This window comes from Marmota marmota, unplaced genomic scaffold (assembly GCF_001458135.2).
Source record: "Marmota marmota marmota unplaced genomic scaffold, marMar, whole genome shotgun sequence".
Taxonomy (NCBI): domain Eukaryota; kingdom Metazoa; phylum Chordata; class Mammalia; order Rodentia; family Sciuridae; genus Marmota; species Marmota marmota.
In genome coordinates, this window is record NW_026000242.1 from 3,294,814 (window position 1) to 3,308,912 (window position 14,099).

General features: G+C 38.7%; 1 protein-coding gene across 3 annotated transcripts in view; it reads right to left on the minus strand.

Annotated features, from left to right (window-relative positions):
• Tecta (tectorin alpha) overlaps positions 1-14,099 on the minus strand; it is a 138,416-nt gene that overhangs the window by 74,874 nt on the left and 49,443 nt on the right. For 2 of the 3 annotated variants that reach the window (XM_015489725.2, XM_048795829.1), the window contains exon 8: positions 8,020-12,006. The exons of the other annotated variant lie outside the window; for it this stretch is intronic. In XM_015489725.2, the coding sequence (XP_015345211.1) occupies positions 11,688-12,006 (319 nt within the window). In that variant the 3' untranslated portion in view covers positions 8,020-11,687. Of the gene's footprint in view, positions 1-8,019; positions 12,007-14,099 lie in introns of those variants that run through there. 3 annotated transcript variants of the gene reach the window in all.

The window sequence follows — 14,099 nt, forward strand, 5'->3', positions numbered from 1 at the left end:
GACTTTATGTCACCTGCTCCAGTTGCATCAGTACCCCTTCCCCCAAATAAGACCCCAGTTCACTCATAGGGTCAAATGTGGGGAGGCACATATGACAAGCTGAAGGAGGGAGGAAAAGCTCACTCTTGATACATGGATGAATGGGCTTGGTGAGTGTCTGTTCATGTTAAGGCAGATGGTGGCTATTTAATAGCCTCACTCATATTTCTCGTGTGACCCCTTGGTAGTTCTCAAATGTTTTAGTCAACTTTTTCGCTGCTGTGACCCAACCAGAACAACTCTAGAGGAGGAAAAGTTTATTTAGGATTCACAAGATTCAGAGGTCTTAGTCCATAGAAGGCCAGCTCCATTCCTTGGGGCTCAAGGTGAGACTGAACATCATGGTGAAAGAGTGTGGCAGAGGAAAGCAGCTCACATGTGATCAGAAAACAGAGAAAGAGAGAGAGGGACTCCACTAGCCAGATACAAATATATACCCCAAAGCTACATCACCAATTCCCACCTTCTCCAGCCCCACCCTACCACTTCAGCTACCACTCAGTTAATCTCTATCAGGTGATTAATTCACTGATTGGGTTAAGACTCTCACAACCTAATCATTTCTCCTCTGAACCTTCTTGCATTGTCTCACATCCAAACCATAACATCAAGAGAACATTGTTGGTTTTGAAAGACAATGATAAGGCAGTATCTTTCCAATGTGTGGAGTTTGGGCATGTGATGGGGCCTATGATGGGACATCTGGCCCAGAGACAAGCTTCCCTGTGTAACTCATCACGCACTTTATGTCAGAGAAGTGTCATGAAGGGAGAGTATGTGCAAACTCAACGGTAGTGGTGATTCACAGAGCCACCTGGGCAAAGGCTTGGAAGGAAAAGGATTGGAAGCCAGGTGACAAGGAGGCCCGGAACAGACATGTGGACAGGCTGATGGGAATAGACTCAAAGCACGAAGATCCTTATATCACACCCACCAGAAAGCACTCACTATAGAAGAGGGACTACACAACCAACAAAATGAATTGGTCAGTGTTAGTGCCATGGACACGTGTAAAGTGACCACAGCAGCAGGGATGGAGGTGCATGGAACCAATAGCACAAACTCCCATTTAGCAAGGTTTTTCTAGCAACTGTAGCCTCTGGCTGTTCATCATGCCAGTAACAGACCAAATATGAACCTCCCAGGATGTCACTGTTCCTCAGAGAGAACTGGCCAAGAAGTGGTAAAAAGAGGAGATTGGACTTCTTTCTTCCTGAAAGGGCTGGCGGTTCCTTCCCACAGGGATAGGGCTGCTAGCGTGCCCTTCTTGCTCAGAGTCAGTACCACTCAGGGAAGACTTGCTGAATGCCTGATCCATAGGCATAGAATTCCATGCAGAGCAGCGTCTGACTAAGGAACCCACTTCCCAATAAGAGGGTGGCGGGGGGAGCCCATGACTATGGGATCTGCTGAGTAGAATATAAAGTGTGGTGCAGAAGATGCCGCCCATTGAGCACTGAGATGAATTGCTTAAGAAGCAGCTGAGGTGTCACCTTGAAGACAGTAGCATATGAAGAGGAGGTGCTCTCCCCAGGATACTGTACACACAATGAGTCAGAGACCTTTGTGTGGTAGTGTCCCCAGTGGAAGACAACATGGGTCTGGGAACCACTGTGTGGGAGAGGTGTGGCTCCGCTGCTGTCAGTGGTGTGGATGTGGTTTGAGTGTCCCCCAATTATGAGCAAAGGCTGGGTCCTGGGGTGGTGATGTTGGGAGGTGGAGCCTTGGATGAGGTCTTTGGATCATGGTGGCTGTGGAGTATTTCTTGTGAGATCCTTTTGGTAGTTCCCTTGAGATGATTGCTATAAAAAGATCCAGCCTGGCCCTGCCCATCTTCTTTGTCTTTCCTGCTATTCTAGATGCGATGGCTTGTTCCTACACACGCTCCTGCCAGGACACGCTGACATCACGGTTGTCCCCAGAAGCCAAACAATGGGCCTTTCTGATCTTAGACTTTGAACTTCCAAAACTGTGGGGCAAGTAAACCTCCTTTGTTTTCTAAGTATACTGTGTCATATTTTGTCATAGTAATGAAAAGCCGATGAATACAGGGACTTTTCCAACCTCCTGGATGTGCAGGTTGAAATCCTGGCTCCCTCTGAGGATGTGCTTTCACCGGGGGACACAGCACGAGTCCCATTGAACTATAAGCTATGAATAGGATGTTGCCTGGGCACTCTGTGCTTCTTGTGCCAAAAGACTAGCAGGCAAGAAGATCAATCACCATCTTGTCAGGACCAGTGGGAGGCCGGAGGGGCTACTCTTCTGCAATGGACTCAAGGAATAATCTGTAGAACTCAGGTGACTCATTTTGGTGTCTCTTTACTTTCCTTTTCCCAATTGTGACTGTGATAGACAACTGTAGCAACCAAATGGTTATGGGGGCCCCAGAGTATTCAGGAATGTAGACTTAGATGAAACTACCAGGTAAGCACTGAGACCAGCAAAGGCAACTGCTGAGGAGATGGATATAGGGGGTAGTGGAAGAGGGAGACAATGGGCACCAGTTTGTTTTTAACTGAAATCAACTTCAGTTTCAGGGGCTGTAGTTCATTCCCTAACATCCTTCTTCTAAGTTTCCTCTCAGGAAGAGGCTCACTAGAGGACATGCTCCAAATCGTGGCTGGAGAATTGGACATACACATTGTGTAAGGTGGACTGTAGCAGACATGAAGACACGCCTCCAGATCCAACGTCAGTGACTTTGGCTGCAAGGAATGTGGTGAGCTGATGGCTTCCAACAGCTAGCTGGCTCCTTCAGCAACTCTACCAGTGCCCAAGCTGAGGTCAGGTTCTTGTGTTCTCTAATTAAAGACTGAGAAAAGCATTGGTAAAAGGCCTGAGCCATTGCTTATCAGGATGGAACCCTTTAATAGAACATCCTTGCTCCAGAACATCCCATTAGACTGGCTGACTTTGTGAGGTTTGTAGCGTGCTCTGACAATCTCTCCTGCCTGATCCTACTGCCGCCCCATTCTCATAGGTATTACTTTCCAATAAAGGTCTTGCACTCCCAACTTACCTTAGCATTGGCTTCCAGGAGGACTGAATCCATGACATGGATGTCTTGGATACATTTATTAACCTCCACAATGGATTGTTCTGTTTTGCTATATAATCAACCACGGGGAGTCCAGGTATTTCTGTAGTGCGGTTGATTCTACCACTTATCCACTAAGTGATGGCCAGCCTTCTAGATCTAGCTCATTAAGGTGATTACACTAAGGCTACACTTAACATCCTGCCTGGAGAGTGTAATATTTCCCATAATAGGATCCTTAAAGTGGATGGGGTGATGAAGAAAACACAACAGAACTCCTGAAGACTTCTAAACAGTAACAACATTAACAATGAAAAGATTCTCAAGAATCCTACATTGGGAAGTTTGCCTCTCTTCTTTCTTTGGAATCTTCATTCCTGGACCTTTGGGTTAATGTTTATAAATTGAGATGCTCATGCAGTCTATTGATTTTTCATTTTTGAAAAGAGTTTAAAAAAAAGATGTAAGTCTTTCATTTTTTTTTTTTTTTGGCACTGGGGATTGAACTCAGGGTTGCTTTACCACTGAGCTACATCCCTAGCCCTTTTTATTTGTAATTTTTAAAATTTTGAGATAGGGTCTCAATAAATTGCTTAGAGCTTTGCTAAATTGCCAAGGTTGCCCTTGAAATTGTGATCATCCTGCCTCAACCTCCTGAGCTGCTGGGATTACAAGCATGTACCATATGTTTTTTCTTTTTGGTACCGGGGAGTGAATCCAGGGTAGCTTAATCGCTGAGCCACATCCTCAACCCCCTTTTTTGTATTTTATTTAGAAGCAGGGTCTCACTAAGCTACTTAGGGCCTCAAGTTGCTGAGGCAGGCTTTGAACTTGTGATCCTCCTGCCTCAACCTCCCAAGCTGCTGGGATTACAATTGTGCGCCAACATGCCTGGTCTCATTTTTCTTATTTACTAGCATCACAGTAATAACCACTTAACTGTAGACTGAAGCATTAAGAGTTTAAATTGTGAAGCCAGGTGCGGTGTAATCCCAGTGGCTAGGGAGGCAGAAGCAGGAGGATCATGAGTTCAAAGCCAGCCTCAGCAAAAGCCAGGCACTTAGCAACTCAATGAGACCCTGTCTCTAAATAAAATACAAAATAGGGCTGGGAACAGGGCTCAGTGGTCACGTGCCCTGAGTTCAATCCCTAGTACACCGCCCCCCCTTAAACTCTTAAAAATGAGTTTAAGTTGTGGAATAAATGTTTTGGAATCCATCTTTTCCAATAATTAATAGTATTTGTCTGCAAGTTATTTATGTTGTGTTGGTCTTAATTATTCGAGATTCTGGATTTGGGCTAATATTAATAAATTTGAGAAATAATGTATGGGTTTTTTTTTTCTTAAAACCACAGTGACATTTATTAATGTTTATTAACTAATCAATATTTTCTAGGTCTAAGGGCTCAAAGATGTTCATCTTTGAACTTAAAGAAGGACTTGAAGATGTTTTCTGACTACAACTGTATTTCCAGGCAAGAAGTTTATAATAGCTAATTCTAAGTAGACTGATATAATCAAAAGACTCACAATTGGCCTTTTTCTAATATGCTTGCTAACATATTAGAAATAAAGCTGGAAAAAAATTGGAGAGAAGCAGACATACTATCTCCCAAGGAGCACCATATAGTTCTTCTACAAGACATTTTACTGGTATGCAAGACCCAGTTCTGATTAAAGCTTACTGTAGACAATAAGCATGGGATTTCAGGGCAATTAATCCATCACTTTTCAAGAGCACTCAGCTGGAATAAGTGCTCAGACATTGTTAAGGATAAATAATACATGCACCTTCTGCAGTAGAGATGAAAATCACTTCCAATGATTAAAAATTACAGGTTCCATAGGAAAGAAGGCTCATAAGAGAGATGTATGGCTCACCAAATCTGTAATGTGTTGAATTCAAGTTCCTAGATTTGCAGTGCCTAATTGGGAAAAAGGCTGTCCTGCTTGCACTAACCAGGAATTGCATCAAGCTCAACATCAGTGAAGTCTTTAACTTTGTAGTACTGTGACACCTAATAAACCCAGAGGGGGAAAATCCTTATTTTACATAACCCCCTTGGAGAACAATTTGACAGTTATCTACTAAAATTACAAACACTTTGACCTTTTGATCCAGCAATCTCACTTCTGGGAATGTATTCTACAGATGTACTTCAAAATGTGTAAAAGAACAGATGCTGTTTACTGCAGCAGAATGAAAATAATAGAAGACACACACACAAAAGAGAGGGGGGAGGGAAGGGGAGGAAATTGAGAGAGAAAAACTCAAATGTCAATGCATAGATTGTTGGTTAAATAAATTATAGTATATCTATAAAAGGAATGCTTATATTGTATGCAAAGGATAAGCCAATTCCCTATGTATGATCACAGTGAGATCTCCAAGATGTTTTCAGTGAAAAAAGCAAGGTGCATGACAATGTATAAGATGCTAACTTTGCTGCATAAAAGAGGAACAATCAGAATATATATTCCTAATAGCAAATGGGAATACATTTGTGAAGAGTGCTCTCTATGCTTAGGAATGTGTATTCTGGTTGTTTCTCTTTTATTCAGTACAGTAAGCATATTTGTGTAAACCCTGGGAGGACACACAAGAAAATAATAAATGATAGAGTCATTAGAATGAGAACTCATTATATTGATTTTTGAACCATGTTAATGTTATCTAAAAATTAAATTTAAATGTTTTCAAGACTTTTTTGTAAGCAAATTATAATTTAAAGCAAACAAATTTCTAATACAACTGAGGCAGTTCCTATTGTCCTTGTTCTACTTCTTCACAGTGGTAGAGCTGACATCAGCCCACAAACATAATTAGATTATTTTTGAAATATTTTTCTATTTGGTCTGTATTCACTAATGTCTTCCTCCTCTATTCCTCTTTTTTAACCTTAATTGTATGACTTAGGCTGAGAAGCATTCAAGGATGAGGAAGGGGTCTGTGTGAAGGAGTCAACAAACCGAAACTGTATTGTAATTTTTTCGGCAAAGCTAGATCTTGCAGTCCATAATAGATAACACGTCTCCTCTATTTTGTAAGCAATATTTATATTCTTCATAAAGCTCCCTCTTGAATGTTAAGGAGGAAAAACAGCAGTGACAGCCTCATCCTTTCCCATAACAAACCTTTGCTAAAGGCTCCACGGGATCATAAACTAGTTTTTTTCTTTTTTCTTTCTTCTATAAATACCAATTTAAGTTCACTTGGAACACTGGGCCTCCCTGACACAAGTCTGAGTTGGAACTGAGTGGCCCCTCTCACCTTTGACTATCTACTGAAACCAAGCTGAAGGCTCTAGAATGTCTTCAGGTTAAAAACTAAATTGTCAATCTTCTTGCATCATATTACTGCCTCATTTATTCTCAATATCACCCACCACAAGTGTCCAGTGGGGCATTTCAAAGGAGCAGGAATGATGACCAACTGCAATGATATGCACTAACTGCAGCTCCACAATGCTGGAATTGGTGTGAGGGCATACTTAGAGCTATCAGTCACATCAGTGATTCTGTTACAGAGAAAATCAATTAAGTATATGGGTATTGAGGAACATATCATTTTAGTGTTTTTTATTTTTGTAGTTATATATGGATAGAATGCCTTTATTATTATTATTATTATTATTATTATTATTATTATTATTAGGTGGTGCTGGGGAGCGAACCCATGGCCTTGTGCACATGAGGCAAGCACTCTACCAACTGAGCTATATCCCCAGTCCCAGAATGCCTTTATTTACTTTTATGTGGTGCTGAAACTTGAACCCAGTGCCTCACACGCACTAAGCAAATGCTCTACCACTGAGCTACAACCCCAGCCCTAATTTTAGTGTTTTAATGAAACATAAAGACTAACATTTCAGGTGTGCACAGTGGGGGCAAGTATGAAAGAAAACTTCAGCAGCATGCACTGCAATATAGCTGTCAAGTGCTTGGATTCTGCAACCAAATTACCTGTGTCTAAATTTGAGTCTTACTGTCATTTACCAACTGTTTGAGTTTCAGCAAGTTACTAAACCTCTCATATGCACCAATTTCCTCATTAGTAAGAAAACGGGTATGACAGTGCCAACCTGATAGGGTTGTTGTGAAGACCAAATGGAAACTTGTTTTCCAAAAGATTTGAAGTGACTTTAAAAAGGTCAACCTTTTTGTTTTATATGCATCTAATAACTGGAGAAAGTCACAGCATTATTTATCCAATAGATATTCGATGTCTAGATATGTGTCAACCTTTAAGTTCTCAGAGAAGCTCACAATAAATAGTAATTAAGTAGAATTTAACAAATTTGAAACCACAATTCTTTAAAATTTGGATAGGAGGTAGAAATAATCTTAAATTTAAACAGATTAGATACTTGTGCACTTCTGAAGCATTAAGAAAGAAGTTCATGGACTCTGTCTTTTAAATGAAGAAATATTTGGAACTTAATTCTTGATACAAGGTAAATTTATAATGGCTTATCAAGAAATTATTGATAAGCAAATAAGGTTCAACTGCCCCAGACTATACTGCTTCTAGAAAATTATTTTACAAAGGAAAAAAAAAAACCAGCTCTTGAATATGAGCTGTTTTTACTTTTTACTTCACTGAAGTGAGATTTTCAATCTTTCTCCAAAAATGGCAGTACCAAATATCTCCAAAGATAGGCTTTATCCTCAACAAATAAAAAGGAAGCATGTGAGAAGTATGAAATCCTGCTAACATAAAAGCAATAACACATTTCTTATAAATCTTTGTTTTGCAATTTTCAATTTCAGAAAAAAATTCCAATTAAGTTTGATAAAAATGGTCAGACTCTTACTAGTTTAGGCCATCTGACCAAAGAACTCACTCAACCACAGAACTGATGTCCCTTTTAGTTGTATAAAAATAAACATACCCTTGACCCAACACTCCAGGAAAAAAAAAAAAATCAAAACACAAAGAGAAAATGGACTTGGATTTTTAATTTTTTAAAGATTATCTATATATATTTATATATTAATAAAAAGTGCAAAGAATAGACCTTCATGTTTAAATTATGTTCTAAAATAAAATATATATATTTCCATTAACTGCAGGAGACAACTGGCAAGTAAAGAGCCTGAGAGAGTCCAGTCCCTCACCATCACTACAATGGACATACATTTTAAGGAAGCACCTATGGAAAATAGTAGTGTTCACAACACATCTGGCAACACAGATAGCTTCTGGGTGTTCTTGAAAGCAGTTTGTTTGCATTTTCAATCTAACATGAAATGAAGGGAAAAATCAAATTCATAAACAGAAATGACATTGCTTAGAACAATCTAGTATTCTGAATTCATGTTTTACATGCCCTGGAGCCTAGCATTTCCCATGTAGCAAGCCACACTCACATGTGCGTTACTAAAAGCTATCGGCAGCGTGCTTCAAATAGTGATCAGCTCTTTGTGCAACAAGTGCCCTCTGCTTCTAACACTGCTGGCATTGCAACATAGTTGAAAAATCTAATTAGAATTGAATTTTCAGTTTTAAAAGCAAACAACAATTTGTTTTAAAAACAGCATTGTAGCATTCAGCCCTGTTACACACAGTGGACTTATGTTTTGGGCTTAATTTTCACCAAAAGGTCTTCAAAAACAAGGTGCTTATAATCTCTACTGCTTTCTTATATATTTATGGCAACAGTGGCAATAGGCTACAGAAACAACAGAAAAGTCAACAATAAAGACATGACTCTGTACTTGTTTTTCTTTAAAGCAATCTGGGATATTTCGACAATTCATATTAAAAAACTGACTTCTACTATGGCTTCAGCAACGATGCAGCCACATGTAGAAAGGGCCCCTTGGTTTTCATTTGGCTTTCTTTTATTACTGCTTTCCTTTTTCATAACCAAAAAGAACTTGTTTCAGAGAGGTGTATTCTATACACTGTGCCTGAAGCAATGCGTCTACAATACTGGCTATGACAGCATTTTGCCTCATAAAGTCAATATGCTCCCACAGAATCTGAACAAAGTCAACATTAAAATATGGACACGCTATGGACAATCCATTAGGTATAACTCGTAGACTCAAAGGTCCGTGGTCTTTTCTCTCCTTCTCTTGGACCTGTTATAAAAAGAATTTTGGTTAGAAGTGTCTACACAGCACCAATTTTATTTCAAAAGCAGCATCTTTACTCTGCCACTCAAATGAATCTATAAGTACACATGCTCAAACAGCTTTTCTCATTTACTTCTGTAACTCTAAAAGACCAGTAATTGTATTAGATTTTTTCTTAATCAAAAATTATTCAGCAATTATTAAAACCATCAATTACAATGCCCTAAAAATACCCATGTCAGCTGAATTAAATGAGAAGTTCCCTTTACATGCAACTGTATAATAAAAGGATTATGCCTGCAGTTGATAAACACTGTGTTCTATAGTAACAGAAGAAACAGGTCTCTAACAGTAAAAAAGCATTTCATAAAACTTTGTCATATATAAAATATCTTATTGTGACCATTCCACTTATGATTAAAGCATAAGTGTTCACTCCACCTTCTGCTGTGGGACAGTCAGGGATCATTCAACTTCAAAAAATAAGAGTGCATCTGTTTCCCAGGGTGACAAAAGCGACAGGCTCAATTACACAATTTCTCTCTCAAACTCATCTGCACTCATGCGCACAAACACAAAGCACCCACAGTTTTAATCTTCATGACACTGTTGCCTCACTTTTTTTTTCCTAGTTCCAAAAATCTGTCAGTAAAATGTGATTGCAAAATAATTGTTCTTGTCTATACTCAGCCTGGATCTCCATTGCTCATTTTTATGATTTTGAAAGATATAGCCTACAGCAGAAGGAGAATAGGCCTCATTCATCTTTTTCAAACCCTTTGGTTTCCACCTTTAATGTTACAGTGAATGTAGATTTGCCTCAGTAGGCCTGAGTCAAAGGCTTTACAGATACTGAACCTGAAGTGCATTAAGAGAATAAACATCTGCCGCATGGCATAGGAAAATTTAAAAAGTAGCAATAATAAACACAACTCCCCATACATAAAGAATTTACAAGAGTTATCTAAAAATTTCATAAGAAATGAAGTTTGTAGGAGGGGTTGAATTATATAACAAAGGTCAAAAGGTCAAATGCAACCAGCTAATAATTGCATTCTTTGAAAAGTACTTTACCTGCCTACCTTCTGCCCTAGTTAAACTGGGCTTCTCAAGTCTCCTACCTCTAAACATGGTAGACCAAAAAAGACATACTAAAGAAAGAGACTACATCTGGTAAACAGGAATAGGAAAACAGCACAAAGATTTCAGAGTAGGTAAGGGGCTAGCTTTTACAGGAAAAGTGCTTTAAATGTACTTCTACAAAAAATATGACTTGGAGGCAATTTGGAAGTTTTGACATTTATACTTTACTCTTCTATAGTGGCAACTAAATTGAAATGTAAAACCAAAAGAATTGTTGAGTTATTACATCACAAAACCCCAGGAACAAACTGGGAATCAAAGCTCCCTTTGATTAAAATTTCCCACCTTTAATGCAAAGTGCAAGAGCAAGGGCTTTGAATGGATGACAGAGGCAGGACATTCGCAAAGCTCATTCTCTCATATCCCCCAACTTCATTCCCTCACACACCAGGGGTAGTCTGTTAGCTGATTCTCCATTCTCCTGGCATGGATATCCAGCAGTCCACTGGATTCTTCATAAAGTCAGGCCTCTATTCCCAATAGTTTAAAATAATGAAAAAGAAAGATATGGGGAAATACATTCATAAGCAAAAATAAAAGAAATCTGGAATCTAACATGTTTCATGTTATGGGAGTAATGGCTGATATAATACACGAGGGGCATTAAAAGTGAGATAGTAGCATAAAGAGATCAGACTGCTCTGCCCATGCTTCCAGAAAAATATCAAGTTTCCCTGGAGTTCTGACTCTCCATCTGCTCTTCTTTAAGATCCTAACAGAGTTACAGGTTCTTACTGAATACCTGAGATCAGAATCAGGTTGAAAAATGCTTATTAAAACACTCAAAATTATTTTAAAAGGAGAAATGAAGGAGGAAAAGTCACTCAAGTTGAGAAATAAGAAGTTAATTTTGAATAAAATAAAACTATTAGGTAAACATGTGCTGACACAAATCAAAGTGAATAAAGTGAACCAAAAAAAGGAGGGAGGGAGAGGGAGGGAAACAGGGAGAAGTGGGAGAGAAGTGATGGCCCTTCCTGTGAAGCGTCCTTGACTCTTGATTTAAATACTGTCAGACACCCTTCTGAGGGGCTAGGCTATTCATGCTATTTTTATGAGGATACCTAACGGTAATGATGACCAAATGGCAGACAAACCCTAGTGAGCACAGTAAGAAGTCGGTGATTTTGTTGTCATCTTTCATGAGAGAGGGCTTATGGACTGGATATGGGACCAATTCTGCTGGCTGAGCCAAAGAAATCTGTGGTAGAAAATACAAAAAAATGGCCCCCTACCCATTCCAGGGGAAAAAAAATACAAAACCCCTCCCAAGGCTAAACAAAACAAAACAAACAAAAACGTTCTCCCTCCTAAAGAAAACCACATTGGAACCAAATGCCCTGCAAGAAGTCCTCATGTGTGTTTTTACAAGGCTGGTAGAGGTTATTTTGTTTTGGATTCCACATAAATTTTATCTCCATCCCTAATGCCAAAGGAATGCAATGCTCGAGAGCTATACTTCATTTCTTCTGGGCCAAAGGGTGCTTCATGGTCAAAATGGTAGAGGAGCATGTTGCTTGTGGGTAATTGCACTAGAGTTCTCAATTGTTTCTTTAGTTCTGCAACAGTTTGGTCCAACCGAATGTTCATTTCTTCCACTTGATCATTAAAGTGGACTTCTACTTTTGCACTGCTTTGGGGTCTTAGGTCCACTTCTGCCAAAGGCTCCAACTTCCCATATTTTGTTATCAGTTCATGATACCTAGAAGGATAAAAACATGGATAAAACAAAGAAGGGTCAGCTTAAACTACTAGCTCATGAGCTATGGATTTCTTCCGGACTATAGGTAAACTATACTGCTACTCAATATCTTATTTTAATATTACCTCCTCTATTTATTGTTTTATATAGGTAGGTATGTATCTAGATTGACTGGATCACTCTTGTGGATTTTGTGACCTGATAGGGTTGTCCTGTTGAAACCACAGCAGATCACATCCTTGTGGAGAGAGAAAGTATTTATCCTTTAGATGGTCACCAGGTCTGCATTAGATAAGAATGGATTTGGAAAGAAAACAGAACCTAGAACCTAGATTACTGAGAAAATCTAACTTCTCCACCGTGATGTACTTTTTTAGTTGTGATCATCAAGGGAAGATATCTAAGTATATGTTCCTTGATAATAAATGGGATGATGGAAGTAGGTCAGCAGTTTCTGAGGTCTTGGGTAGCCAAAAACACATATGTTGGCTATGAACCCAGCTTGTTTAAATGTTCCAGCCTGGCCTCAGCTGTAACACAAGGAATTTACGGAAAAGTCAAGGATACAGTCTTGGAAGAAAAAAAAGTGGGAAAATAAACAATACAAGTTCATTAAAGTAGGAATAAAAAGCAAAACACATCAAGAAGAAAGTGAATTATAGAAATGAGAATAGGGCCCACAGGGTCAAATTATCCAAGTAGAATATCTTGTATTCACAGTCATCCTTGGAGAATTTTATTGAGGAATTTGGGGTGGTGGTGGTAAAAAGACTTAATATGAGTTTTATTATAACTAAGTCACACTGAGTTTAATTATGAATCAGAATACCATAGTCACACAAGATTATTCTCCAATCTCTCTCACTTCATGGCTTTTACTCAGTAAATTCAGTGTCATAATAAAGTTTGTAGGAACATTAATGATATAGTAAGACATCTGTGCTTAGAGATGGAGGTAATAATTTCCTATAAGTGGAGTAACAAGGCATGGTAAAAGTAGCATTAGCTCTGACTTTAGAGTCTTGACTCCATCTTGTAATGGGCTGTGTGACATGGCAACTCACTCAATCCTTTTAGATCTCAGTTTCCTCATTAGTAAAACTAGTTATTAAGTCCCACCCTTCTTTCTTTATAAGATAATCAAAAGAATTAAATAAAATAACAATGAGTGAACATTTCGTAAATCCTAAGTTCATATCTAAATAAAAATATTAGCATTATATCTTGGTTGCCCTGGAGCTTATATTAGTAAAATGCATGCATCCCTTGGAAAATATAAGACTGAAATCTACTTATGTGGGACTTCTTAGAAAAGGTATGATGAAACAGATCTCAGAATCCTTTCTTAGGACTTAAAACAAAAATAGAATTTTTAAAAAAAGATTTAAAAAAAAATAACCAACAGCAACAAAAGAAGAGAGGACATAACCTTACTGTCTAACCTTTTTAAAGAAACCAAAAGCTCTGCACCATGCTGTTCAGCGAAACAAGGATCAGAATCCAACCCCCAGACACCATCATAGAGAATGAGAGTAAAGAGATAAACCCTGAGTGTCCTGATAACACTTCCTAATTTAAAGAAAAGCACAAGAAGGGGCTAAGGAGTCCGTCAGGCTGAAGAGGTGACAAAAAGCCTCTGTATCTGTCAGGATGTTGGGATTTTAGCAAAGGCAAACAAACCAAAACAAACAAAAACCTAAAAAACAAAAAGATGAAGTTGTCCATAGCGCCAATCTTAAAACGTGCAGTGATTCACAGTCTAAAAGTATCTTTTCCCTACCCCATTTCTTAGTATATGCCTTCAAATAGATAAAAGTAGATTATTTCATTTTAAACAACCTCAAAAGACAGCAGAAGTCACGTGGTCAAATATAAGCTGATCCCCAAATCCAGATGTTTTTCCTCAGACTATAGAAAATCAGACAACATAGTAACACCCTAGCCCTCAAACTTTGTCAAGGAAATAGTAACTAAGTACACATCACAGCAAAAAGAATGAAGGAAAGGAACACATAAATAAGTAAAAAACAGGCAGAACTCAATTGGAAAGAAAACACAAATGAAGAAGAAAATGCACCCCAAATACTGTAAGG